The sequence below is a fragment of the Myxocyprinus asiaticus genome, chromosome 37 (assembly GCF_019703515.2).
Source record: "Myxocyprinus asiaticus isolate MX2 ecotype Aquarium Trade chromosome 37, UBuf_Myxa_2, whole genome shotgun sequence".
NCBI classification, from domain to species: domain Eukaryota; kingdom Metazoa; phylum Chordata; class Actinopteri; order Cypriniformes; family Catostomidae; genus Myxocyprinus; species Myxocyprinus asiaticus.
The window spans coordinates 42,115,973-42,142,500 of record NC_059380.1 but is presented as its reverse complement, the minus strand read 5'-3'; the positions used below and the strand labels follow the sequence as shown (position 1 = coordinate 42,142,500).

Sequence of the window (26,528 nt, the reverse complement as noted above, 5' to 3'; positions counted from 1 at the left end):
CCAGCTGTTACACATGCACACCAATACGATGATAACAACCAAAAATCAGCTTATTCAAAAAATCTGACAATGCAAGAAAAGATCAGATTATTCTCTGTTTTTGATGTCAACACATAAACAGGCATGCACACACTGGATAAGCCAGTAAGAACACTGATACAGGTGTTTACATGCATAGTGAAATCTGGGTAATGGGCAAAAATCTTCACGTGCCGTTCAACCATTTATGACCTTACCCTGATAAAGGAAAAACGTTAAAGTCGGGGCCTGGGTCTCTCAGCGAGTAAAGATGCTGATTATCACACCAGGAGTCATGACTTTGAATCCAGGGTGTGCTGAGTGACTCCAGCCAGGTCTCCTAAGCAACCAAATTGGCCCGGTTGCTAGGGAGGGCAGAGTCACATGGGGTAACCTCCTCGTGGTCATGATTAGTGGTTCTCGCTCTCAATGGGGCGTGTGGTAAGGTGTGCGTGGATCGCGGAGAGTAGCATGAGCCTCCACATGCTGTGAGTCTCCGCGGTGTCATGCACAACAAGCCACGTGATAAGATGTGCGGATTGACGGTCTCAGAAGCGGAGGCAACTGAGATTCATCCTCCATCACCCGGATTGAGGCGAGTAACCGCACCACCGTGAGGACCTACTAAGTAGTGGGAATTGGGCATTCCATATTGGGAGAAAAGGGGATAAAAAAAATAATAAATAAATATAATAAATACATAGTCTGCATGTTCTGCACACTTCAAAATGAATGTGTGAAGCGGGCCGCTCATACACTGAACACACCTCACGTTTAGCATCACGCGCACTGTGTGTACAGATGTACATACAGAGCGCTCATTAACATTAAAGCGTGCAGCACATGCATGCAGACTATTTTGTTATACAATTAAAATCTCAACCTTTTCCAGTTTAATAAGCACATTAAGCCATAAAACAAACTACTTATTTGGAAGTGAGAAGCTGTCATCAAAAAAATACAAGCTAAAAAAGCTTCATTAAGTTTTCCGCCAAAATAAAAGCTCAATTTAAGTAGACGCGTGAAACTGAAGAAACTGCGACAGAAATACACACTACTCTATAGTAAAATGTAATTTTCAATGTAGTAATAATAATAAATAATTATATTAACAAATCAATAATACATTATATTTAAGCAATATCTCACATGCAAGAGAGCTTTTGTACTGAATAAATGTTTTCATCAGTGATTTCGTTAATACTGTGATGCAGGCACTTAAAATCAGAGGTGTTTAGTAACAAAATGCAAATACTTAAGTACAATTTTTGAATATCTGTACTTTACTTGGGTATAAATATTTCTGTTGACTTTCACTTTTACTTCATTACATTTGAAAGAGAATTAATTAAAATTAATACTTTGATCTCTTTGAACAGGTGAAAAAGTGATCTGGATGATTTGTTTTCGTGAATCATGAATCTGAATCAAAATCACATGGGAAGCACGCATCGTTTTGCATCGTCTCCACTGGGGAAGAAAAGAAAACGCTCATGTAAGTTTTTAATCTGTGTTTTGACTTTGAATTCATTTGATACATTTTGGTTTAAACATTATGAATGTTGTGAACTAATGATGAACTTATGAGCAATCAGTCTCCTGCATTTCCAGGAGACATGTTCATATTCAACCGATGGGAAATGTTATTTGTTGCACAAGTCTGTCACCTTGTAAACCAGCAGTCTTATTTTCTGGCAAGCTTTATTCTTCATCATTGGCACACAAAGGCATACAATCTAAACTGTACAGTCAAAACAGATTTATGTCCAATACCAATTTGCTTAAATTTTGCCATGAATCTTTAATTGACACACCTTCAACTCCAAAACAATCCCACTAGTAATTACAACTTCATGGTGGCGTTCATTTGTGCTCACCTTTTAAATATGAAGCATGAATGCACCATTATTTCATGTTGTTTTCTCTGCTGTTTGCACCAGATGACATTTACTCACTGACTGAAGAACGGCACCGCCACTCATCTAAGTTGCCATGAGTAGAATTAGCTGTGCTGTAATTTACTAGTACTTTTGATACTTATTAAATGATTTAAAATCAGCTACTTCTTCATTTTAAAATAACAGGTCTCTCAAATGGTTTCGTAAATGACTTCTGATGTCTGTCTATACTAAGGCAAAGCAGTTCTTTTTATGGTAAGTAAGTAGTCTCATGTTTTTGCTAAATACAGGTCAGTAAGTAGGCCATGTGAAATATCTTTGTGTGTTCTCTGCGCTGACCTTAATATTGTGAAAATTAAACCACATTTACATGACGCTGATAGCAGAGTGTCAAGTATTTCCATTTACAATTCAGACAAGCATTTTAAAACATTTGCTTAATAGTGATGCCAATACTCGTGCTGTACACCAACAGACAGATCGTAGGTCAGAGTGTGACCTGTGACATCTTCATCAGCTAAGGACACATGCTCAACTCGAAGAATGAAATGCTTCAGTATGTAAAGCACACTAATGCATGATTATCTGATATGATCTAATTGAGTTGCATGAATCAGACAAACTTGAAACTGACCAAACTTCCTGTTATACTTCCTCTTCGTGTGTTTCATCATACGTGCACACACACACACGTGTGTGTGTGTTCATATGTGGCAGTACAGTGATGGTCTAATACAGTATTTACTATGGTACTCATATTCATGTACTTAATGTATTTACAAGATACTTTTCCACCTAGACAGCATTTTCAGGCATTAAAGGCACATTCAAAAAAGCTTTCTTTGGGGGCCTGGGTATCTCAGTGAGTATTGACGCTGACTACCACACCTGGAGTCGTGAGTTTGAATCCAGGGTGTGCTGAGTGACTACAGCCAGGTCTCCTAAGCAACCAAATTGGCCCAGTTGCTAGGGAGGGTAAAGTCACATGGGGTAACCTCCTCGTGGTCACTATAATGTTGTTCGCTCCCAGTGGGGCAAGTCAGTGTTACTTAAAAATAGTAATCTGCTACAATTTACACTTCTCTACAATTGTAATCAGATTACTTTATTAATGACTTCATGAAATAAGTAATCACTTAACTAATTACTTTTAAGTTACTTTAAAAAAATTAATTCAGCTCAACGAATTCAAAACAATGTCTACATTTCCTCGTTCATTATAAAACGCAAACAGATGGACGTATGAATATAATTCATGTTTTAAATGTGTTCTACATAAATAATATTATTTTAGGAATGTAATGCACGCACAAGTAATTAATTTATGTGAAAGTCAGTAACTGTATCTGATTACAAAAATTAAAATTATAATGCATTACAATATTTACCATATTTTATTATTACTCTGTGATCTGATTACACCCAACACTGACCCTGGTACAGTAAAGGAATCAGATGGCAATACTAGTGATAGACCAAAATATCGAGCAAGCCAATTAATCAGCTGATATTGGTCCATTATGAGATTACTGACACTGGCTGCGTCTGATTGGCTGTTCCATATAGTGTCAGTTCTAGAATCTACAGACAGCACTGTCACTGAATAACAACTATTTCTGTTTTCACATATGTTCAGTAAATACAGTGTACAATATGCTTATTTAAAGGTGCACTCAGTAAGATTATCCTCGTCCCATCAGTCCCAGAAGTGCTTGTGGTTTTTGACTCTAAACTGACACCCGTCATCGTGGATACTCTTAAGTTTGTTTACTGAGTGCTGCCGCTTTACACTGAAAATGTTTGTTTATCATCAGTTTTGCTACTTTTAGTCTGTGTTTTTATACACACAACCAGTAGCGGTTTTAACCACCACACAAACCACGCAATTACACGGTAGGAAATCTCTACAAAAACCACTTGAGGGGGTAACATGATGTTCGTCTGCACTGTTTTTTCACTGTTTTCCTTTGTAAACACGCAGGATGAACGTCCTTGACTGCTGTACCGTGTCTCGCTGTTTCTTCAGTGTTTCACGCAGGACCGGCACATTTTTAGACACCGTGTAAAGTTAAAAATAACTTCAGGTCTCAAAAACGCTCGTCGAGACACCTGCGTTCTGTTTCAGTCGTTGTGTCTAGATTGTTTTTAGTGCAGGTGTCACAAAGAACAAGTTCAGTTTGTGAAGAGGTGACTTTTACAATGTTTAACATGATTCCAGATTATTTCAGTTTCAGCGCTTGATAAATGGCGATGTTTTTCCCTTTTAGTGTGCTGAGGGGCCGCCGTGCCTTTTATGTTTACTGTTACAATACGAATGTTGCCTACAATGCTTACATAAAATACAGCCTCAGCAGTAGAATATAAGCTCCAGGTGAAAGTAAATAAGACAGGAATATATTACTATTGTATACAACAAATCCTCAAAGTATTCATAGTAATACTGTATTGACTGGACAACAATTAATAATTGTTGGGTTATAATAATATTCATAAATAACAACTGAATTCCAAAATGTTACTGGGTGAAGTAGATTTTGCACACCATGTTCACTAAAAAATGTTTTGTAAAAATATACGTAGGTAAATATTGTTTTTTTTTTATCACTGTATTGTGGAAAATCAGGAGAACGTGCAATAAAGCTGCACTCAGTAACTTTTGTCTTTGTGTCATCTTGGACTTACAGTGACCCCTAGCAGCTTGGATGCAGCATCATTTAAAATCAACAGTTTTCAGTTTCAGATGTCATTGTAGAAATGTAGTATTCACAGTCATCCATTATTACTTTAATCAGTGAGTGAAAGTGTCCAATAACAGGATGGTTACTGAGATTAAGCGAGTAGTATTCGGCTGGTCATGTGATATAACGTGTGGACCCTCTCCATGTAGAATAAAACAGCTTTTATAAGGTTACTGATATGACTGGAGTCTTCATTTTAACATGAGTGCTCATGATTTCTTACATATACTGCAAAATTATGATTTAAAATCAATTTGATGTAATTCAAAATGGGGCCCCGGGTTAGTTGGTTGCTTGAGGCCTCAGAAGTCGTAAACCCGCCCTGCACACATCACTATAATGGACATTAATTCATAGCAGTTTGTTTCAGGACTCCAGTAGTGACCTCTTGTTTGGACATTTAATCTGGATTATACTGTTGACTCGGGCTCTATTGTTGTTTGTTGCAAGTATGTTGTGTTTGTTGTTTTACTGTTTAGTTTGCTTATTTTGTTTACATGTACTTTTATGTTTGAGCCTATAAAGTCAAAGCACTTTATAAAGTAAACATGTTATTATTATTGTCAATATTAGTGGTAGTAACTCATGACATATGACTGTCAACATGACCCGCTCAATGTAAAATGAATCCACTTTTATTGGGTTACTGATATGATCTTCATCTCATGTGAGTGTGCAACATTTTCATCATATTTCTAAGAAATGCTATTCATGTTTTTATGTGTAAAACTTTTTTAATTAGCAAAAACTTACAGAGTGCACTTTTAAATTCAGCAATTGTATGTACATCTACAGGAAATAGTAATATATAGGCTATTTATATTTGGCACCCTGCTATTTAGATTATTATTTATTTTTATATATTGTCTTTATCAGCATCGGCCACTGAAAGAACATATACGTACCATGGTACTTTGATTTAAAAAAAAAAAAAAAAAAATGATATATACATGTATCTTCACATTTTATGATTGTTATGTACAGTGTTATACTGATGCTCTGACCTTCCTCCTCGCGCTACTGCTCCGCTCTTCATCCTCTTCCTCAGCCATGTCAGACTCCTCTCCCTCCTCCAGATCCTCTTCATCCTCCGCACACAGCTTCAGACGCTTGGGCGCGCGCTCGTACTCCTCCAGCACTGACATGTCAATCAATCAATCACTCTAATGACAGATTTAATAATCAGATGATGAACAGAATAATGACTGAATATGAGCGCACACGCACACGCGCTCGACTCTCATCCGGCAACAGCTCTGCGCGTTCACGACCTCACCGCGCGCTCACGCACACTCCACCTCTCACTGCGGCTCCGGCATCACGGCGGGTTCTCATTCGACGAGCCGCTGACTGACGGCTCTGATTGGTCGAGACATACGCAGACTGCACAGATGATGCAGGAGTCAAGTAATAAAATATATGAAAATAATAATCAGCTGGAGCTATTATTTGTATGGATAGTGCTTTACAACAATACGCTTATTAAGCACTATTTATACAAAATTATTCTATACACTATTTATAAATGGTGATACAAATCCTTATAAATAAATGCAAATCGAAAAAACTTGACAAAACAAACAGCTGTCTAAATTCAAACACAATTAAATCTGTCTGATTTAAACATGGACACTGTGTCAAATATGGGGAATTTGAATCATGTGGAATTTATTTCTGGATTTGAGTCAGTGCTTTTCTTTAAAGAGTAATTAAGTCAGTCTGACCTCATTGAATGCGATTATTACAAATTAATGTACAAAAAAAAATCACTGGATTAAAAAAAACACTCAAAAAGGTGTTATTCAGAAAATCTAAAGATATATAGGTAAATAGTGTTGCTAGGGTATTCTATGTGGTTGAATGAGTCATCTGCACTCAGATGTTACAGTGTGAGGGGGAGGGACGTTCTCATTCAAGAGAGCATCTGATTGGACAATAAATCTGTGTAGTGCAGGATGATGTCATCAATACCTTTGTTTCAGTTTTCCCAGAAGAAAACATTTATATTATTTTTATTTTATTTTATTTTACTGTAAGTACTTTACAGCTAACAGACATGACTATGAACTAAAAGCCACAAAACTGTTTTGACTTTGATTTTAATGGTCTTTAAGTGTGATTTAAAGTGATAGTTCACCCAAAAATGAAAATTCTCTCATCATTTACTCACCCTCTTGTCATCCCAGATGTGTATGACTTTCTTTCTTCTGAAGAACACAAATGAAGATTTTTAGAATAATATTTCAGCTCTGTAGGTCCATACAATGCAAGTGAATGGTGACCAGAACTTTGAAGCTCCGAAAAGCACATAAAGGCAGCATAAAAGTAATCCATAAGACTTCAGTGGTTTAATCCATGTCTTCAGAAGTGATATGATAGGTGTGAGTGAGAAATAGATACTTTCGCATCTAAAAGTGAAAGTTAAGTGGAGATTGATAGTAAAAAAGGACTTAATTATTGATCTGTTTCTCACCCACACCTATCATATCACTTCTGAAGACATGGATTAAACCACTTATATTTGCTATATGTGATTTTCGGAGCTACAAAGTTCTGGTCACCATTCACTTGCATTGTATGTAATCACACATTCACAGCAGCTCTCTGTGTCTCCTCATCGCTTATCTCAGTCTGTGTGAAATTAGAGATCAAGATGAGAAACTCATTTCTGCTGCCGTTCTGAGCATCAGGATATACTTGAGAAGAACTCTAAACCATTACACACTCCAGCAGCAATAACAGACATCCACGACAACAACCTCTAGTGAAATAAAGAGCAGAATAATGATGTGTGATGTCTAAAAACTCTGTAGCCTTTGTTCACTATAGGGAGGAAATGGGTGAATTTGCATCAAATAAAGCTTTTCACATGCAGTTGTGAGGCAGGTGTTTCTCTAGCACTGGAACACATTTCTGCAGGAGGCATTTTATCTTCCACACACACAAAAGATTCTGCTGCTAAACCTGGAAAACCACACTGATCTATGTAGGCCACAAGAACAGAGGTGTGCCGCACAAATCCAGCCTTTTCTGTATGTGTGTGTGTATGTGTGTGTGTGTGTTTAAATATAAAATGGTTGAAAAGCTGAACTCAAGGGAAGGCTGTTAGTTGTAATGAAGTGTGTGGTGGTGGGGGGTGGTTGAGCGCCGGCTTGTGAATGGAGAACGAGATCGGGAGATGAAGACAGTAAGGATCATCAACTGTCAATGATTGTCTCTAAAAGCCGTTTGTCATTGCAGGGAGAGTTGGAGATGGATTTAGGAGCGAGCCAGATGCCAGTGAGTGAGAGAGAGAGTGACGCACGCAACCGTCTTCGTGTGTTATGCTGAAAAGCAAATTTTTATTTATGTTTAAACTGAAGAGTGTAAAAATAAAAAGCTTTACATTGGATTGTTTGCTCGGCTCCCGTTTCCTCCTTGGTAGAGAGTTATGAACCTGCCACAGTCTTGTTACACTGGTGCTGAAACCCGGGATTAAAGGAGGAAGAACGCTGCCATGGAGTCCTCACCACTGGAGGATGTGATAAAGATCCTCGCCAGCCTCCACCATTCACAGCATCAGGCCCTCCTCAAGCTGCATGTGGAACAGGAACAGCGCTTCATCTCGCTCCTCCAGACCCAAGTGGAGCTTGCTGCCCTGGGAGGGGGCTGCTGCCGCGACCCTGGACCCCACATCTTCCCCACCCCATGTTCCCGCTGGGCCCCCAAGATGATCCATAGGTGTTTCTGAAGCACTTTGTGCACCAGGAGGTTCTGCACTGGAAGCTGCTGTGCCACAAGCTGGGTGAGTTGCTTAAGCAGACCACCCACTGGGTGCTTGGCCAATCGCATGCCCCCACCATCCGCTTGATCCCACTATTGTTGGGGGAGGCCCAATTCGTGGCGCAGCAGCTTCCAGTGCAGAACCTCCTGGTGTATGCGGATTTGAGGAAAGCCATCTTGCAACGGGTCAGACGGACTCCAGAGCAACAGTGACAACGTTTCCACTCACTGACACTTGCCGAGCACAGCCGCACATTTGCCTTCACCCAACAGCTCTGGGATGCCTGCCAGAGGTGGTTGCTGGCAGAGCAGTGCGACGTAGGGTCTATGATTGACCTGGTGGTACTGGAGAAGTTTATCTCCCAGCTTCTGGCAGGGACAGCAGAGTGGGTCCAGTGCCACCACCCGGTGTTGCTCCACGTGGCCATCCAGCTGGCAGAGGACCACATGATGACATATTCGGGAGCCGGTAAGCCCTGAGACCCTTCTCTCTCTCTCTCTCCCTCCGTCTCCCCTCCTTCTCTTCCCTTCTCTTCCTCCAGTCCAGTTCCTCCTTCCCAGAAACAGGGGGTTCCCCCTCCCAAACCAGCTCCCCGGCATCAGGGGCTGCACCACCCACCGGTTTCCCCATCCCTCTCTACTCTCACTATCAGGTTGGTGAATCCGCTGACGAGGGCACAGGAATGAAAACTTTGCCGGGTTGCTGGATCTGCAGGGAGCCCAGGCATTTCCAAGACAAATGCCCGGTGATGGAGGTAGGGACATTGGTTCGGGTCCCCGATGCTCCACAGGCCACCCCCAATTGAGCAGAGATGTACTGCATACCTGTGAATATTAAGGTTCCAAAGAGCAACGGCTCAGTCCGGGCCTGCGTCGATTATAGAAAGGTCAACGTGGTGTCTAAATTTGACGCGTATCCAATGGCATGTTTTGATGAACAGCTCGATCGGTTGTGCGTGGCTCGCTTTTATTCGACACTGAATTTGACAAAGGGTTATTGGCCAATTACTACATGCAGCCAGCACAGGACCCAAATAACCTTGAAATAACAAATGCAGTCTAGATGAGAGAATTAAAAAATAATAAGATACAAAACTTAAATTCATAGCATAGATACATCAATGAGATTTTTTCATAATTGGAGTCAGATGAAATAAAGAAAAGAATTAATGAAAAGATTAATAAAACATGGAACTCAAATCAAATAATCAAAGTATTATTTAATGAGACCTTCAGACATGCCATTGGATACCGTCCTTGGACCAGTGGGTGACTTCCACCTTACAGCAGCATTCGAACAGCGCTGCCGAGTATTCATGTAGCGAATCTCCATTCTCTTCCTAACAAAATGGATGAACTACATCTCCTCATCCATACAAACTAGGTCTTTTCAACCTCTGCTGCCTTGTGCTTCACAGAAACCTGGCTGAGTGAAGCCATTCCGGACAGCGCATACATCTACCAGGCTTTCAGCTGTTCAGAGTGGATAGCATCACGGAGTTAACGGGGAAAATGAGAGGCGGTGGAACATGCTTTTACATCAATGAATGTTGGTGTACAGATGTAACAATGTTAAAGAAGATGTGCTGTCCTAATTTGGAAGCACTCTTTATTAACTGTAAGCCTTTCTACTCGCCGCGGGAGTTTTCCTCGTTTATTCTGGTGAATGTTTATATCCCGCCAAATGCGTGCATCACTGCAACAGCTGTCTGATCAGATCACAGACACAGCACAACAATACCCTGACTCAGTTATTATTATTCTTGGGGATTTAAACAAAGCAAACTTCACACGTGAACTGCCCAAATACAAACAGCACATTACATGCCCCACCAAAGACAGGAATATACTGGATCACTGCAACAAAACAATAAAGGTTGCATATCACTCTGTCCCTAGAGCAGCTTTGGGACTCTCTGATCACTGTCTGGTTCATCTTCTTCATCCACTCACCCTGCCCACTACCTTTTTGAACTGTTGCCTTCTGGCTGATGCTTCAGAGCTCTGAGGACCAGAACCGTCAGGCACAGGAACAGTTTTTTCCCTCAGGCTATCCATCTCATGAACAGTTAAAACTGCCCCATTAAGCAATAATTATGTGCAATTCACCATCTAGTCTTTTTATATTATCCAACACATCTAACCTCTTCTGCCATTACATTCTCTTGCACTGTATATAACACATTTGTATTTAGATTTGCACTACGTATTTGTACGTGTATATATGTGTGTGTGTATGTCTGTATAAATGTATGTATGTGTGTATGTATGTACAGTATATATATGCTGTATATTGTCTTATTGTGTATTCTATATATACTTTATTTTCTATTAAATTTTTTAATTTTTTATTCAGTTTTTAATTATTGTTTATTATTATCTATGTCTTATTGCTGTTTTGAATTGTGCACTGGAAGCTCCTGTCACCAAGACAAATTCCTTGTATGTGTAAGCATACTTGGCAATAAAGCTCATTCTGATTCCTCTCCTTTCCTATCATTCCAATGGCTGTGAACATTCTCCATACTGACTGGGAAGGGAATCCTCTACAGCCAACCTCGACTGGAAACAGCCATGCCTGCCATCCTTTCTCCCGACAGTCTTGCAAAATATTCTGGTATTTGGCACTCTTTCTTTCAAAGGCTTGATCATACCCTTTTTCCCACGGGACTGTAAGTTTGATCAGGATGATCTTCTTCACCTCCTCAGACCACAGGACCACATCTGGCCTTAGGTTTGTCTGGACGACCTGGGGGAACTGCAGCCTTCCTCCCAGGTCTACCTTCATATCCCATGATTGGGCCTTTTGTAGTAGGTTGTTTGTTGTTCTTACTGTGGTTGATGGCTTTTCTCCCTCTCTCACAAACTTGATCTATGGTGTTGGTTTCCTGTGTGTTTGGTGTTTGTTGCATCTCTCCTGCTCCAGGGTGTTAGCAAGCATCATGAGCATCTTCTCATGGCGCCATCTGTATCTTCCCTGGGTGAGTGCTGTTTTACACACTGACAAGATGTGCACCAAGGTGCCCCTCTCCCCACAAAGCTTGCATAGTGGGTCCTCTCTCATACCCCACTTGTGCAAATTTGTTGGAGTTGGGAGCATGTCATACACCGATCGCAGCAGGAAGGAGATGCGGAAAGGCTCCAGTTTCCATAGATCTGCCCATATGATCTTCCTCTTGGGAAGGTCCCATTTGGTCCAGGCTCCCTGGGATGCTAGCTCCACAGCCCTTGATCTTCGTCCTTCCTCCTCCAGGTACCGTACTTCCTCCTGGATCATGGCTCTTCTCTCCTTGGTATCTGTCCATTGTTGGAAATGGAAAGTTCCGAGGCCCTGTCTCCCTGTGCATGGCATTCCAATGATGTCACGTAGCTTCAGCATACTTTCAGCTTGTGCGACAGAGGTGTCGGCTGCCCACTTGCATCCTGATCTTGTAGTAATGCCTGCATGTCTGACTTGTTCATCCTGGGAGTCTCTGTATGTCATTAACACTCTACACATTGCCACCTTGAATTCCTCCACCACGGATGACAGAGGAAGTTGGAGCAGTCCTGATCTTATGTAGAGGCCTACTGAAGTGAAGCTTGAAGGGATTCCCAGCCACCTTCGGAGGTACTTGTTAATCTTCCTCTCCACTCCTTCCACACTTGTCATAGGAATTACATACACTGTCAACAGCCACATGAGTCTAGGCAGCAGTCTGTGTTGGTAGAGCCATGCTTTGAATGTCCTGATGCCATTCCTCTGATTGCTTTTCATTGTTGGTGATGTTGTTCCTGTTAGTGAGTGAGTCATCAAACCACTTTCCGAGGCAGTTGATTGGATTCTCCTCAATCGATGGAATATCCTCTCCCTGCACTTGCAGCTTAAACCTTTTTATCAATTTGCCTTTTCTGATTACCATACTCCTGGATTTCTTTGGCTTAAACTTCATTCTGGCCTACGTTGCCATGCGGTCAAGCACTGTTAGCACCCACCATGGGTTGTGGTTGTCAAATAATATACTGAAGAGCAGAATGTTAAATGATAATTGTGATCTATTGAGACAGCAGGACAGGAGCATTAAACTGGTTAGATTCAATTGACATATTGAACACGAAGATTAAAATGATTCTCATATTCATGGAGACAATACACTGTATCATTTCTGTTTCTTTCAGTTCTCTGTATACAAGCAGAAAGATGTTGATTTACTCTCTTTAGTTTAATTAATAAATATACAGTACTCTGTTGAAAAAGTGCATAAATATTTTTTTCATGATTTTATTTGAATGATAAAAAGTGTGAATCAGTTTGTTTGGTCTGAAGTGTCCTGAAGGCAAACCTGATGATTTCTGTTTCTCTGCTGGAGTACACACTGATTTTCTGAAGTTTTAATGAACACACAAAAGCATAATATTAATAAACACAAACATCCCTTTTTCAATTTCTTAAGATTGAGTAATCACTGCTTTAATGGTTGTTACAGATTTTTTTTCCACTGCTTATACACATTTTCAAAACTTTACACACAAATCCAAGAATTGAACACACAAAATGCAAAATGCCTCACATCTCTTGCAAAATGAAGCACTGCATTCAAAATATCACAAAGGCATATCAAAAGAAAACATTTGTCCTACATTGCAAACACCTTTGCCATAATATTATGTTTTTGGATATATCATATACACACAGTTATTCAAAACCTAAAGCTCTTCTTTCATGAGCTCCTATGTACATTTCTGTTCAAAATTGAAAGTAATTGGCAGAGAGAGTTGAAAAATTCACAGTAAACACGAAACCAAACTATTTATTTTTTCACTGTAAGCATTTGTGTTTGTGAATACAGTATTACACAGTTCGAAAGAAATACATCAACCATATGTAGTTGGACAGAAACCAAACATAATTTTGAAAAAGGTGATTATTCCAAAGGAATGGTGTGTGTGTGTGTCTGTGTGTGTGTGTGTGTATGTGTGTTTGTCGGTGGGCGAGATGGTTGGGTGTATCTAGCCTCCATCTCTCCTCTGGGCTGGGTCCGGCCACAATACTTCATCCAGATCACATGCTATGTTCTCTCCTGCCAGACACCGTGGAAAGAACCTCCTTGTATGGCATATCCAACCTTGGATGGAGGCAGCGTCAATGTCTCCACATGCCTCCTCCATTGCCTGGAGAAGTGTCATGTTGACATAGGGACGATGATCATACACTTTCCAGTTCCATGTGGAGAAAAATTCCTCAATAGGGTTTAGAAATGGTGAATATGGAGGCAGGTAGACAACAGAAAAATGGGGATGAGTAACAAACCAGTTTTGGACCTGATGGGCATGATGAAAGCAGACATTATCCCAGATGATGACAAATCTTGCCTGGTCTTCATTCTGCAGACCTTGAACAAGCATATCATGAACAGCATCCAGAAAACGTATGATGTGATCCGTGTTATAGGGGCCAAGTGTGGCATGATGTGCAGGACACTATTCTGTGTAATTGCAGCACACATTGTAATGTTTCCGCCACGTTGTCCAGGGACATTGACAATGGCCCTTTGTCCAATGACATTTCTCCCCCTTCTTCTGGTTTTGTTGAGACTGAAGCCCACCTCATCAACATAAATATATTCATGGATGATGGCATGGGCATCCATCTCAAATTCTCTGTAAAAGACAAAAGAATATGTAGATCAGTATATGCACAACCCAATAGCCTGACTTGGTAGGTGCAAGTCTGATATATTGGAGAAAGTGTTGTATGCATACATCCACAAAGTCATGTCGAAGGTTCTTGACTCTGTCACAGTTCCTTTCAAATGGGACCCTGTACAGCGGTTCCATTCTCAGTTGAATTTTCTGGAGGACACGATGTATTGTTGAGGGGCTCACAGCATTTATGTTAGCAAAAATTGTGGCATCATTAAGGATATGATTGCGTATTTGGCAAATTGTTATAGCATTATTGTCCAAAACCAAATTCATGATAGCCGTTTCTTGCTCTTCAGTGAACGTGACCTCGCCCACCATGAAACCTTCGCCTTTCCACTCTGTAGAAGATTCAAGAACAGTGTGAGTGTGTGCCATAAACTGTAACATAATATATACTATTTTATACAATATAGTCAGAATGTCTTCTTACAGTCAGCTGTACTGTTGTACAGTATGATAACCCACCAGACTGTGACCAATCATGCAGTGGACTCTCTGTCCAGCCTCTCTCATTGTTAAACTGTGGTTGATCACATGATCAATGACAGTAGCCCTAATCTCATCAGAGACCATACTTCTTGTTCCTGGTCTTTGTCCTCCTCCTCTTCCCTGTCCGACTTGTCCTCTTCCTCCCCTTGCTCCCCTTCCAGCTCCTCCTCTTGCTCCTCTTTGAACTCCTCCTCCTCTAATTCGAACTCTGCCTCGTCCTCTGACTCTCCCTCAAACTCCCTTTACTCTGTCTGCATTGTTTGCATCCATTGTTCAAAACCTATAACTTGACCTTTGACCTATTCTAAAGCCATGATTCGTTGGTGTTAAGTAAAGCAATGAGTGTTTGCACATGTGAGGAGTTAGTGTGAGGCACTGATGAATTAGTGTGGCATATTGATTGGTTGTGTTTGAAAAAGGAAATCAAGATACTTCCTGTTAGATTTTTGTGTGTTACATAGAGAATTGTGTGTTGTGTTTTGCAAAAAGTGTTTTATGAAATTGAAAACTGAGTCGAAGGCCGAGAATTAGTGTATGGTTTTGCAGATTTGGTGTGTGGTTCTGGTGTTTGAGTGTCAGGTTTCAGAAATTGTGTGACAAGTAAGGATTTTGTGTGTAAGCAGTTGAAAAAAACTGTAATGTGTGTATGTATGTGTGTGTGTGTGTGTGTGAGTGTGTGTATGTGTGTGTGTGTGTGTGTGTGTGTGCAGGTTTTGCTATACTTGTGAGGACCAAGCATTGAGAATCAACCTGTTCTGTGAGGACATTTCTGGTTGTGAGGACCTTTTGGGTGGTCCTTACAAGGGAAATAACATATTAAATGATGTTTTTTTGAAAATGTAAAAATGCAGAAAGTTTTTGTGAGGGTTAGGTTTAGGGGTAGGGTTAGAATGTGTGTGTGTGTGTGTGTGTGTGTGTGTGTGTGTGTGTGTGTGTGTGTGTGTGAGAGTGTGTGTTTAGGGTTAGGTTTAGGGTTAGGGTTAGGGGGTAGAATCTATAGTTCATACAGTATAAAAATAATTATGTCTATGGAGAGTCCTCATAATGATAGCTGCACCAAGTATATGTGTGTGTCTCTCTGTGTATGTGTGTGTGTGTGTGTGTACAGGTTTAACCTCCATTGTGGGGATCAAATGTCCCCACAAAGATAGCAAAATCTGAGATCACCTATGTTGTGAGGACCAGCCAGCAGTCCTCACAAGGGAAATAACACATTAAATGATGTTTTATTGAAAATGTAAAAATGCAGAAAGTTTTTTGTGAGGGTTAGGTTTAGGGGTAGTGTTAGGGTTAGGGGATAGAATCTATAGTTTATACAGTATAAAAATCATTATGTCTATGGACAGTCCTCATAATGATAGCTGCACCAACATGTGTGTGTGTGTGTGTGTGTGTGTGTGTTAGGGGTAGGGTTAGGGTTAGGGGATAGAATCTATAGTTTATACAGTATAAAAATCATTATGTCTATGGAGAGTCCTCATAAAGATAGCTGCACCAACATGTGTGTGTGTGTGTGTGTGTGTGTGTGTGTGTTTAGGGGTAGGGTTAGGTTTAGGGGTAGGGTTAGGGTTAGGGGATAGAATCTATAGTTTATACAGTATAAAAATCATTATGTCTATGGAGAGTCCTCATAAAGATAGCTGCACCAACATGTGTCTGTGTGTGTGTGTGTGTGTGTGTGTGTGTGTGTGTAGTGTGTGTAGTGTGTGAGTGTGTATGTGTATGTATGTGTGATGTGTATGTGTGTGTGTTTTGTGTGTGTGTGTGTTTTGTGTGTGTTTGTGTCTGTGTGTGTGTATGTGTATGTGTGTGTGTATTTGTGTGTGAGTGTGTATGTGTATGTGTGTGTTTGTGAGTGTGTGTGTGTGTGTGTGTGTGTGTGTGTAGAGTGTGTGTGAGTGTGTGTTAAATAACACCATATGTTTGAAATCTCTTTGTCAGTTTAGAATGCCACATAAACGCTCACATCAAAAGCTATACATGAAAAAACATTCAGGTGAATTGTGTTGTTATTCACATGATCAAAAGTTCACCAGGACGATCATGAATCAACCAGATTTCTGTTCAGCATGTGTTTGTCAAATTCATGCTTGTTCTCTTTAAAACAAGAACAGGAAGTGACCAGAGGAAGTTGACTTCACCATCAGGTGGCAGCTACAGTGAACAAAAACAAGAAAATCACTTTTGGCTATAACATTTGAACCGTACGGCCCAGAAACAACATAATTTTTCCTGCGATTTTTGACCTTGTTCAGTTTTATCTCCGCCCACTCATTTCCCCATTATTTTGGATTGTTTGGATAAACTACTTTTTCGTACTAGTCCTAGACCATTCGCCCGATCTGAACCAAACCAGTGCAGAAAGATTCTCTGGAGTCCCAGTATCTATAATTATCAAAAAAAGTTTTAAATTTTGATTCAGCGTACAAAGTGGGTGTGGCCACTTTTACTTAAATTGTCATAACTCTTGGGGGTCACATAACGCCATGCAAGGAGCAGACGTGTGAGCGACGAGCTCTGCGCACTTTGCTGAATTTTCAATTATTCTCATGTTATAATCTGGTGAAATTTGATACACCCAGTTGCACATTTGCCCTTCGTTGCAAAACATGGCAAAGAAGTCAAAATCCTCGGGCTCTGGAGATATTAAAAGACACTTACGGTTTCAAGATGAAAGCCCCGACAGGCCTACAGACCGGGGACTCGATTTGGATGGCGCGGCGGGAGAAGGAATCCAGCGTCAGTTGTCCAACATGTCGGTGATGTTGACGAAGATTCTTGCTGACTTGGAGGATCTCGCTGTAATACGTCGATCGATTACGGCGATGGAAACAAAATTCTCTGAGTTAGCTACAAGAGTGACTGATGCTGAAAAACTAATTGATTTTCTGGAATCTTCGGAGAGGGAATTAGCCGCTAATCCGCCCGCGACCAAAGTTGATCTGGAACATCTCCTTGAAAAGCTTGAAGATCTTGAGAATAGAAGCCGCAGGAATAATGTTCGAATTGTTGGAATTCCTGAGCATGAGGAGGGCAGAGATATGGTGAAATTCCTGGACGAGCTCTTCCCGAGTCTGCTCGACATAACAGGCCACAAGCTGGAAATCGAGCGAGCTCACAGAGTGCCAGCTCACAGATCTGCTGAGGGAGATAGGCCCAAATCGCTTCTGGCCAGATTTCTGAGATCATCCGATAAAGATCTTGTGTTGCGCCAGGCGAGGAGTAAAGAGAAGCTTTCTTGGAAGAACCATAATATTTTCTTGTTCCCAGACTTTGCGAGTTCGACAAGAGAGAAACGTGATCGGTTCAAAGAATGTAAGAAACTCTTACATCAGAAAAAGATCTCGTTTGCTCTGATGTTTCCTGCCAAACTGAGAATAGAAATGAAGGTCGGTCGCAAAGTATTCACATGTCCAAATCTGGCAATATCTTTTCTAGAATCAATGTCTTTTCTAGAATCAGTGTCTAAGTAAACCATTGGATGTTTCTCATATGAGTGGGTCTGACTCGCTGTACCTAACGCTTGAGGATGCTGGACGACATTTTATGTTTTTTGCGTTGGCTCCGCCATGCGGCTGGAGCTTGTTTTGTGAATAACACTTTTCCTTAAAGACACTTTTGCATTTAAGTTCCCGGATAGATTGAGAGTGGACACTACGGATGACCGCAAAATATCTACATGCTCACACAAAGGATGTCTTTTATAAAGCTGACGGATTGTGTAAGTCATGGTATATACATTTATGCGGCCTCCGAGTGAACTGACTCGATCATCCGGGGAATCGGGATGCCGGTTTTGTTCCTTTTTGTATTGGTTCCGCCTAGCGGCTGGAGCTTGTTCTGTTGAATAACACTCCTGTGGAACAGCTGTGGATTAATCTGTTTGTTCTTCGTGCTTACTCCTCCTGCTGGCTGTAGTTTGTTTTGTTGAGTTTTTTTCTTTTTTTTTTTTTTTTTACGGGACATTGGAATGATTATGTCATCCGCTGAACTCATAACAGCCGGCTCACTGAACATTCGTTTGTCTGTTCGAGGATTCTGAATGGTTTTATATCAGCTGGAATTTGTTTTGTGGAAGATCACACCTTTGAGACAGTTCTGTGAATGAATCTACACATTCTTTGTGTTCATTCTTCCTATTGACTGGGTTTATTTCACAAAGTATTTTCTGTTATGTAATTTTGCCTCACAAATTGAGCAATCCGATGGCAAAGTTGTCGTGGGGGCTTGTGGGCGTTCATGGACCTTTTGAGTTTAGAGGGATTGTCGCCGGTTGGCGCTGTCATGCGCGGGGTTAATGCGCATGTTTTTATTTTTTCTGTTTGTTTTGTTCGGGGGGATGTTCAGGGTTTGATTGTTTCACTAATGGGGAATGTGGTCTTCATAATTTTGTTTTTGGTACATAATTTCCTTTTTCTATTATATCAATATGTCAGTTGTTAATATAAGTGTACTATCTCTCACCATGTGGAATGTAAATGGGTTGGGGCACCCCATAAAAAGAAGGAAGGTTATTACTTTTCTTAAACGTAAGAAATATGATATAGTGTTTCTTCAAGAAACACATCTCTCCCTGCAGGAAGCTGAAAAATTTGGGAAGATATGGGGTGGACATATTTTCTTTAGTGCTGGCTCGAGTAAGAGCAGGGGAGTCATTATATTGATTAATAAACATCTACAATTCAAATTTCTCAAACAGATTAAAGATAAATTAAGAAATGTCACTATTGTTTTAGCTGAAATTCAAGGGCAAAGGTTGATTTTGGCTAATATTTACACACCTAACGCTGATGATCAGGGCTTTTTTATAGATCTTGAAGGGATGTTGCAAGCCGCTGGCACCCCTCATGATATAATATTGGGAGGAGACTTTAATCTTTTGATGGACTCAGTCCTTGATCATAGTGAAGCAAAAGTGTGTAAGCCCCCTAGAGCAACACTGACGCTTCACAGGATGTGTAAAAATCTTGGTCTTTCGGATATTTGGAGACTTTTGAACCCGTCCGGTAGGGACTATACATTTTTTTCATCAGTCCATAAGATTTATTCTAGAATAGATTTTTTTTTGATATCCAAATCCCTCATTTCATCTGTTGTTGATTGCTCAATTGGAAACATTTTAGTCTCGGATAACACCTTGGTGAGTTTAGAGGTGTTGCCACATATAGAGAAAAAGAAATCATATAGTTGGTGCCTTAATGTATCCCTTCTGCAAAACCCTGATTTCCAGCAAATGTTAAAGACTGAAATCAATGTTTATATGGAGACCAACTGGACCTCGGTATCCTCTGTGGGCGTGGCCTGGGAGGCACTTAAGGTGGTTCTTAGGGGTCGGATCATACAGTATGCCTCATTCACCAAAAAATCCAAAGCACAAGAACTCGTGGAGTTGGAAGGAAATATTAAAAGTGCAGAGGCAGAGCTGAAGCGCCATATGTCAGCTGATGGCCTCAGAGAATTGACCCGATTGAAATATAGATATAATAATATTTTGTCACGGAAAGTGGAGTTTTGGTTATTCAGGGCAAGACAGTCATACTTTGAGTCAGGTGACAAAGCAGGGAAGCTTTTGGCTAGATATATCAAACAGAGAGAGTCTTTTTCTACTATTCCCTCAATGAAATCTGCTGGTGGTGAAATATTTACCTTAGCCATTGATATTAATAATGCTTTTAAAGAGTTCAATATTGATCTTTATAGTTCCACATCTTCGTCTACTGATGAAGAGATTAGAAACTTTGTGGAACCATTAGATTTTCCTAAACTGACGATTGAGCAAAAAAACTCTCTTGATTCTGAGATAAAATTGGAGGAGCTTGGCGAGGTAATTAAGGTCTTACCTACTGGCAAGGCTCCGGGGCCAGATGGCTTTGCCGCTGAATTTTTTAGATCTTATGCTACAGAACTGGCTCCAATTTTGTTAGAAGTTTATACTGAATCATTAAAGAATGGAAAACTTCCTCCAACCATGACACAAGCCCGGATCAGTCTGATTCTTAAAAAGGACAAATATCCAAATGAGTGTAAAAGTTACCATCCAATCTCCCTGATCCAACTAGATGTAAAAATATTGTCAAAAATTTTGGCTAATCGATTAAGTAAAGTTATGACATCACTTATACATATAGATCAGGTGGGGTTTATTCGGGGCCGCAGCTCTTCTGATAACATCAGTCGTCTCATAAATATCATGTGGTCAGCAGCAAATGATCAATCTCCAATCGCTGCCATCTCACTTGATGCCGAAAAGGCGTTTGATATGGTAGAATGGGATTATCTTTTTAAGATTTTGGAAATATACGAGTTCAGGAGTACATTTATTGGTTGGATTAAGTTACTTTATAGACACCCTGTAGCAGCGGTGCAAACAAATGGATTAATTTCAGATTATTTTACTCTGAATAGGGGCAATCGGCAGTGTTGCCCTCTTTCCCCATTATTGTTCTGTCTTACCCTGGAACCATTAGCAGCTGCGATAAGAAAGGAGGATGATTTTCCAGGGGTGGTGGCAGGAGGTGTGCCGCATAAACTTCTGCTTTACGCAGATTATATTTTATTATTTGTCTCTGAACCTACTAGATCTTTGCCTTGCCTCCACAGAATTATTAACTTCTTTTCCAAGTTCTCAGGATACAAAGTTAATTGGTCTAAATCCGAAGCTTTGGCTCTGACAGCATACTGTCCAGTAACGGCTTTCCAGCCGGGCGCCTTCCAGTGACCCAAACAGGGCATTAAGTATTTGGGGATTTTATTCCCAGCAAATTTGTCTGATTTAGTTAGTGTTAATTTTGACCCTTTAATAAAAAGTTTTTTGAGCGATGTAGACAGGTGGGCTTCATTACATTTATCGATGATTTGGGAAGGTTAATGTTATTAAAATGAACTGTATTCCAAAATGTATCTACCTGTTTCAATCTCTCCCTGTAGATGTCCCCTTCTGTTATTTCAAACAATTTGTTAGCATAGCGAAGTCCTTCATTTGGAATGGTAAACGTCCCAGACTGCATTTCAATAAGTTACATAGGCCGATAGACAAAGGAGGGCTAGGCCTACCCAAGATTTTGTTTTATTACTATGCATTCAGTCTCAGACATTTGGCTCATTGGTCACTTCCACCTGAGAGAGCCCTTCTCTGGTTTGTTATTGAACAGGCAGTTCTTGCCCCTATTTCGCCATTACAAAGTATCTCTATCAAACTAATCGGAAAAGTTAAGTTACACCCCGTTATTTCGCATTTACACTCAGTATGGACTAAAGTGTCCAGACTGTTTAAATTGGACACTTATTTAAATGCTGCCTCGAGCATATGGCAGAACCCAAGACTGTGTATTGGCAAGTCCCCTTTCTGTTGGCCGGAATGGATTGTGAGGGGGGTTGTTACACTCGGTGACCTATATGAAAGTGGTGTGTTGAGATCGTTTGAAAACTTGGTCCAACATTTTGGGATCCCCAGACCTCAGTTTTATAGGTATTTACAACTGCGTCACCTGCTTTGTACTATTTTTTGGGGGGGGTTGTGGGGTTTAAATGTTGATTTTATATATATATATATATATATATATATATGTTTACATTTCATTGTAAAAAAAATTTAAATAAAAAAAATAAATAAATAAAAAACATTGTCATAACTCTTGAACGGAATGAGAAATTGTCACCAAATTTTGGACTCTTATGTAGGAGGTCATTCTGAGGACACAATTGTGCACCTATGCTGCTTGCAGCTATATTTATAATTACTATTGACCTCCCAAAACACAAACCCTAACCTCCAAAAGGGAAATAAAAACATTAGTGCACCCCAAAAATGTAAATTCTGTCATCATTTACTCATCCTCATGCCGTTTTTTTATTCTGTGGAACACAAAAGGAGATGTTTAGCAGAATGTTCATGCTGCTTCTAAAAGGACAAAAAGCACCATATGAGTATCATAAAGGTCCATATGAAGTGTGAAGTCATACAACAGCTTTGTGTGAGGAACAGACCCAAATTTCAGCTGTTATTCACTGAAAATCTTGCACTGAAAAGCGGTGCTTGCCTTTTGCCTTTCATTGTGTGGGAAATAGCAGTGTGAACATTCTGCTAAACATCTACTTTTGTATTACAGGGTAGATAGAAAGTCATTCATGTTTGAAACGGCATGAGGGGGATTTTTGGCTAACTATTTGTTTAAGAAAAATATTATTTACTCTGTTTACAAATGTGTTGTTTTTTTTTTTCAGATTTAGCTCATTTCTGGGGACAATTCTCAATGCAAAGTATAATTAAGAATACACACACACACAAACATAAACACAACAACACACTAATGCGGCAGGCATATGAATCAAACACCCACACTGTAATAAAACACTTGATGAATGATGATAACAGACAATGTGTGTATAAAATAATGATAGCTGTAATCAGATCACTCATGACATGTTTGGTGTACAGGAGTCTTCTGAATTACACCCATCGAAACAGATCTGAAACAGGAAAGTGTCATTCTTGTGTTATTGCAGTTCCTCAATCATCGAAAACCATACAAGTAAAAATAATATGTGTCCAAACCAGTGTGAAGTGTAAAATATTTAAAGTGTTTACCAGAAATACACTAGAAATACCACAGAAGAACATTGCAAAAAGTCAGAATCAGAATGAGCTTTATTGCCAAGTATGCTTACACATACAAGGAATCTGTCTTGGTGACAGGAGCTTCCAGTGTACAACAATACAAAAACAGCAACAAGACATAGATAATAATTAAAAATTGAATAAAAAAATTAAAATAAATAAATAATTAATTGAATAGAAAATAAAGTATATATAGAATGCACAATAAGACTAATATATATATATATATATATATAGTATATAGTATATATATGTATACACACATACATACATACATACATACATACATACATATATACAGACATACACACATACATATGTACACATACAAATACATAGTGCAAATCTAAATACAAATTGGTTATGTACAGTGCAAGAGAATGTAATGGCAGAAGAGGTTAGATGTGTTGGATAATATAAAAAAAGACTAAACTGTGTATTGCACATAGTTATTGCTCAATGGGGCAGTTTTAACTGTTCATGAGATGGATAGCCTGAGGGAAAAAACTGTTCCTGTGCCTGACGGTTCTGGTGCTCAGAGCTCTGAAGCGTCGGCCAGAAGGCAACAGTTCAAAAAGGTAGTGGGCAGGGTGAGTGAGGTCCAGAGTGATTTTTCCAGCCTTTTTCCTCACTCTGGAAGTGTATAGTTCTTGAAAGGGGTGCAGGGAGCAACCAATAATCCTCTTAGCAGTCCAAACTGTCCTTTGTAGTCTTCTGATGTCCGATTTCATAGCTGAACCAAACCAGACAGTTATTGAAGTACAGAGGACAGACTCAATGACTGCTGAGTAGAACTGTATCAGCAGCGCCTGTGGCAGGTTGAACTTCCTCAACTGGCGAAGGAAGTACAACCTCTGCTGGGCCTTTTTCACAATGGAGTCAATGTGTGTCTCCCACGTCAGGTCCTGTGAGATGGTAGTGCCCAGGAACCTGAATGACTCCACTGCTGCCACAGTGCTGTTTAGAATGGTGAGGGGGGACAGTGTTGGGGTGTTCCTCCTAAAGTCCACAATCATCTCCACTATTTTGAGTGTGTTCAGCTCAAGGTTGTTTTGACTGCACCAGACAGCCAGCTGTTCAACCTCCCTTCTGTATGCAGACTCATCATCATCTCGGATGAGGCCGATGACAGTGGTGTTGTCTGCAAACTTCAGGAGCTTGACAGAGGGGTCCTTGGTGATGCAGTCATTGGTGTAGAGGGAGAAGAGTAGTGGGGAGAGCACACATCCCTGGGGGGCACCAGTGCTGATTGTACAGGTGCTAGAAGTGAGTTTCCCCTGTCTCACAAGCTGCTGCCTGTCTGTCAGAAAGCTGACATTCCACTGACAGATAGACATGGGAACAGAGAGTTGGCGTAATTTATTCTGGAGTATAGCTGGGATGATGGTTGCAAGCCGAACTGAAGTCCACAAAAAGGATTCTTGCATATGTCCCTGGTCTGTCCAGATGTTGCAGGATATGATGCAATCCCATGTTGACTGCATCATCCACAGACCTGTTTGCTCGATAAGCAAATTGAAGGGGATCTAGAAAGGGTCCAGTGATATCCTTCAGGTGGGCCAACACCAGTCTCTCAAATTACTTCATGACCACAGACGTCAGGGCGACAGGTCTGTAGTTATTAAGACCTGTGATCTTGGGTTTCTTTGGGACAGGAATAATGATTGAGTGTTTGAAGCAGCAGGGAACTTCACACAGCTCCAGTGATCTATTGAAGATCTGTGTGAAGATGGGGGCCAGCTGGTTAGCACAGGATCTAAGACACGTGGGTGAAACACCATCTGGGCCCTGTGCTTTCCTTGTCTTTTCCAGAAGACCCAACACACATCCTCTTCACAGATCTTAAGTACAGATTGAGTAGCAGGAGAGGGGAGGAGAGTGATGGCAGGAAGTGTAAATGTTTGAGTGCTGTGAAGGTCAGAGCGGATGTGGGGTGTGAGAATGTGCTTTTTAAATCTACAGTAAAACACATTCAAGTTGTTAGCCAGTTGTTGATTCCCTACAGCGTTGGGGGATGGTGTCTTATAGTTGGTAAAGTCTTTCAGACCTCTCCACACTGATGCAGGGCCATTAGCTGAAAACTGTTTTTTCAGCTTTTCAGAATAGCTTCTTTTAGCCACTCTGATCTCCTTTGTCAGTCTGTTTTTGGCCTGATTGTACAAGATTTTATCCCCACTTCTGTAAGCATCCTCCTTGGCATGACGAAGCTGCCTGAGTTTTGCTATAAACCATGGTTTGTCATTGTTGTATGTTAAATAAGTCCTAGTAGGAATGCAAATATCCTCACAGAATCTGATATATGATGTAACAGTATCTGTGAGCTCGTCCAGATTGGTGGCTACAGCCTCAAAAACACTCCAATCAGTGCATTCAAAGCAGGCTTGTAGTTCCAGCTCTGCTTCATTGGTCCATCTCTTTACAGTCTTTACTACAGGTTTAGCTGATTTTAGATTCTGTCTGTAGGTTGGAAGAAGATGAACCAGACAGTGATCAGATAGTCCCAAAGCTGCTCTAGGGACAGAGCGATATGCATCCTTTATTGTTGTATTGCAATGATCCAGTATGTTCCTGTCTCTGGTTGGGCATGCAATGTGCTGTCTGTATTTGGGCAGTTCACGTGTGAGGTTTGCTTTGTTAAAACCTCCAAGAATAATAATAACTGAGTCTGGGTATTGTTGCTCCGTGTCTGTGATTTGATCAGTCAGCTGTAGCAGCGCTGTGTTCACACACGCGTTTGGCGGGATATAAACACTCACCAGAATAAACGAGGAAAACTCCCGCGGCGAGTAGAAAGGCTTACAGTTAATAAAGAGCGCTTCCAAATTAGGACAGCACATCTTCTTTAACATTGTTACATCTGTACACCAACTTTCACTGATGTAAAAGCATGTTCCACCGGCTCTCGTTTTCCCCGTTAACTCCGTGATGCGATCCGCTCTGAACAGCTGGAAGCCCGGCAGATGTAACGCGCTGTCCAGAATGGCTTCACTCAGCCAGTTTTCTGTGAAGCACAAGGCAGCAGAGGTTGAAAAGTCCTTGTTTGTACGGGTGAGGAGATGTAGTTCGTCTGTTTTGTTAGGAAGAGAGTGGAGATTCACAAGATGAATGCTCGGCAGCGCTGTTTGAAAGCTGCGCTGACGGAGTTTGACCAGCGCATCTGCTCATCTCCCTCGCCTGCGTCTTTGTTTTTCCAGTAAAAACATCCTTAAAACATGATAAATTCACTTGAGAAGACAAATGAAATATTAAGACTGTTTTCAGTGAATATATCTTGGAGCTTTTAACCAGGGTGAAATGATTCCAACACATGGCCTCGAGTGT

General features: G+C 40.6%; 1 protein-coding gene across 1 annotated transcript in view; it reads right to left on the bottom strand.

Moving 5' to 3' along the window:
* The window catches only part of LOC127427812 (heterogeneous nuclear ribonucleoprotein L-like), a 63,625-nt gene extending 57,672 nt beyond the window's left edge, over window positions 1–5,953 (bottom strand). The window contains exon 1 of the mRNA XM_051675616.1: window positions 5,659–5,953. Within this exon, the coding sequence (XP_051531576.1) occupies window positions 5,659–5,799 (141 nt within the window). The 5' untranslated portion in view covers window positions 5,800–5,953. The remainder of the gene's footprint in view (window positions 1–5,658) is intronic.
* Between the last annotated feature and the right edge of the window lie 20,575 nt (window positions 5,954–26,528).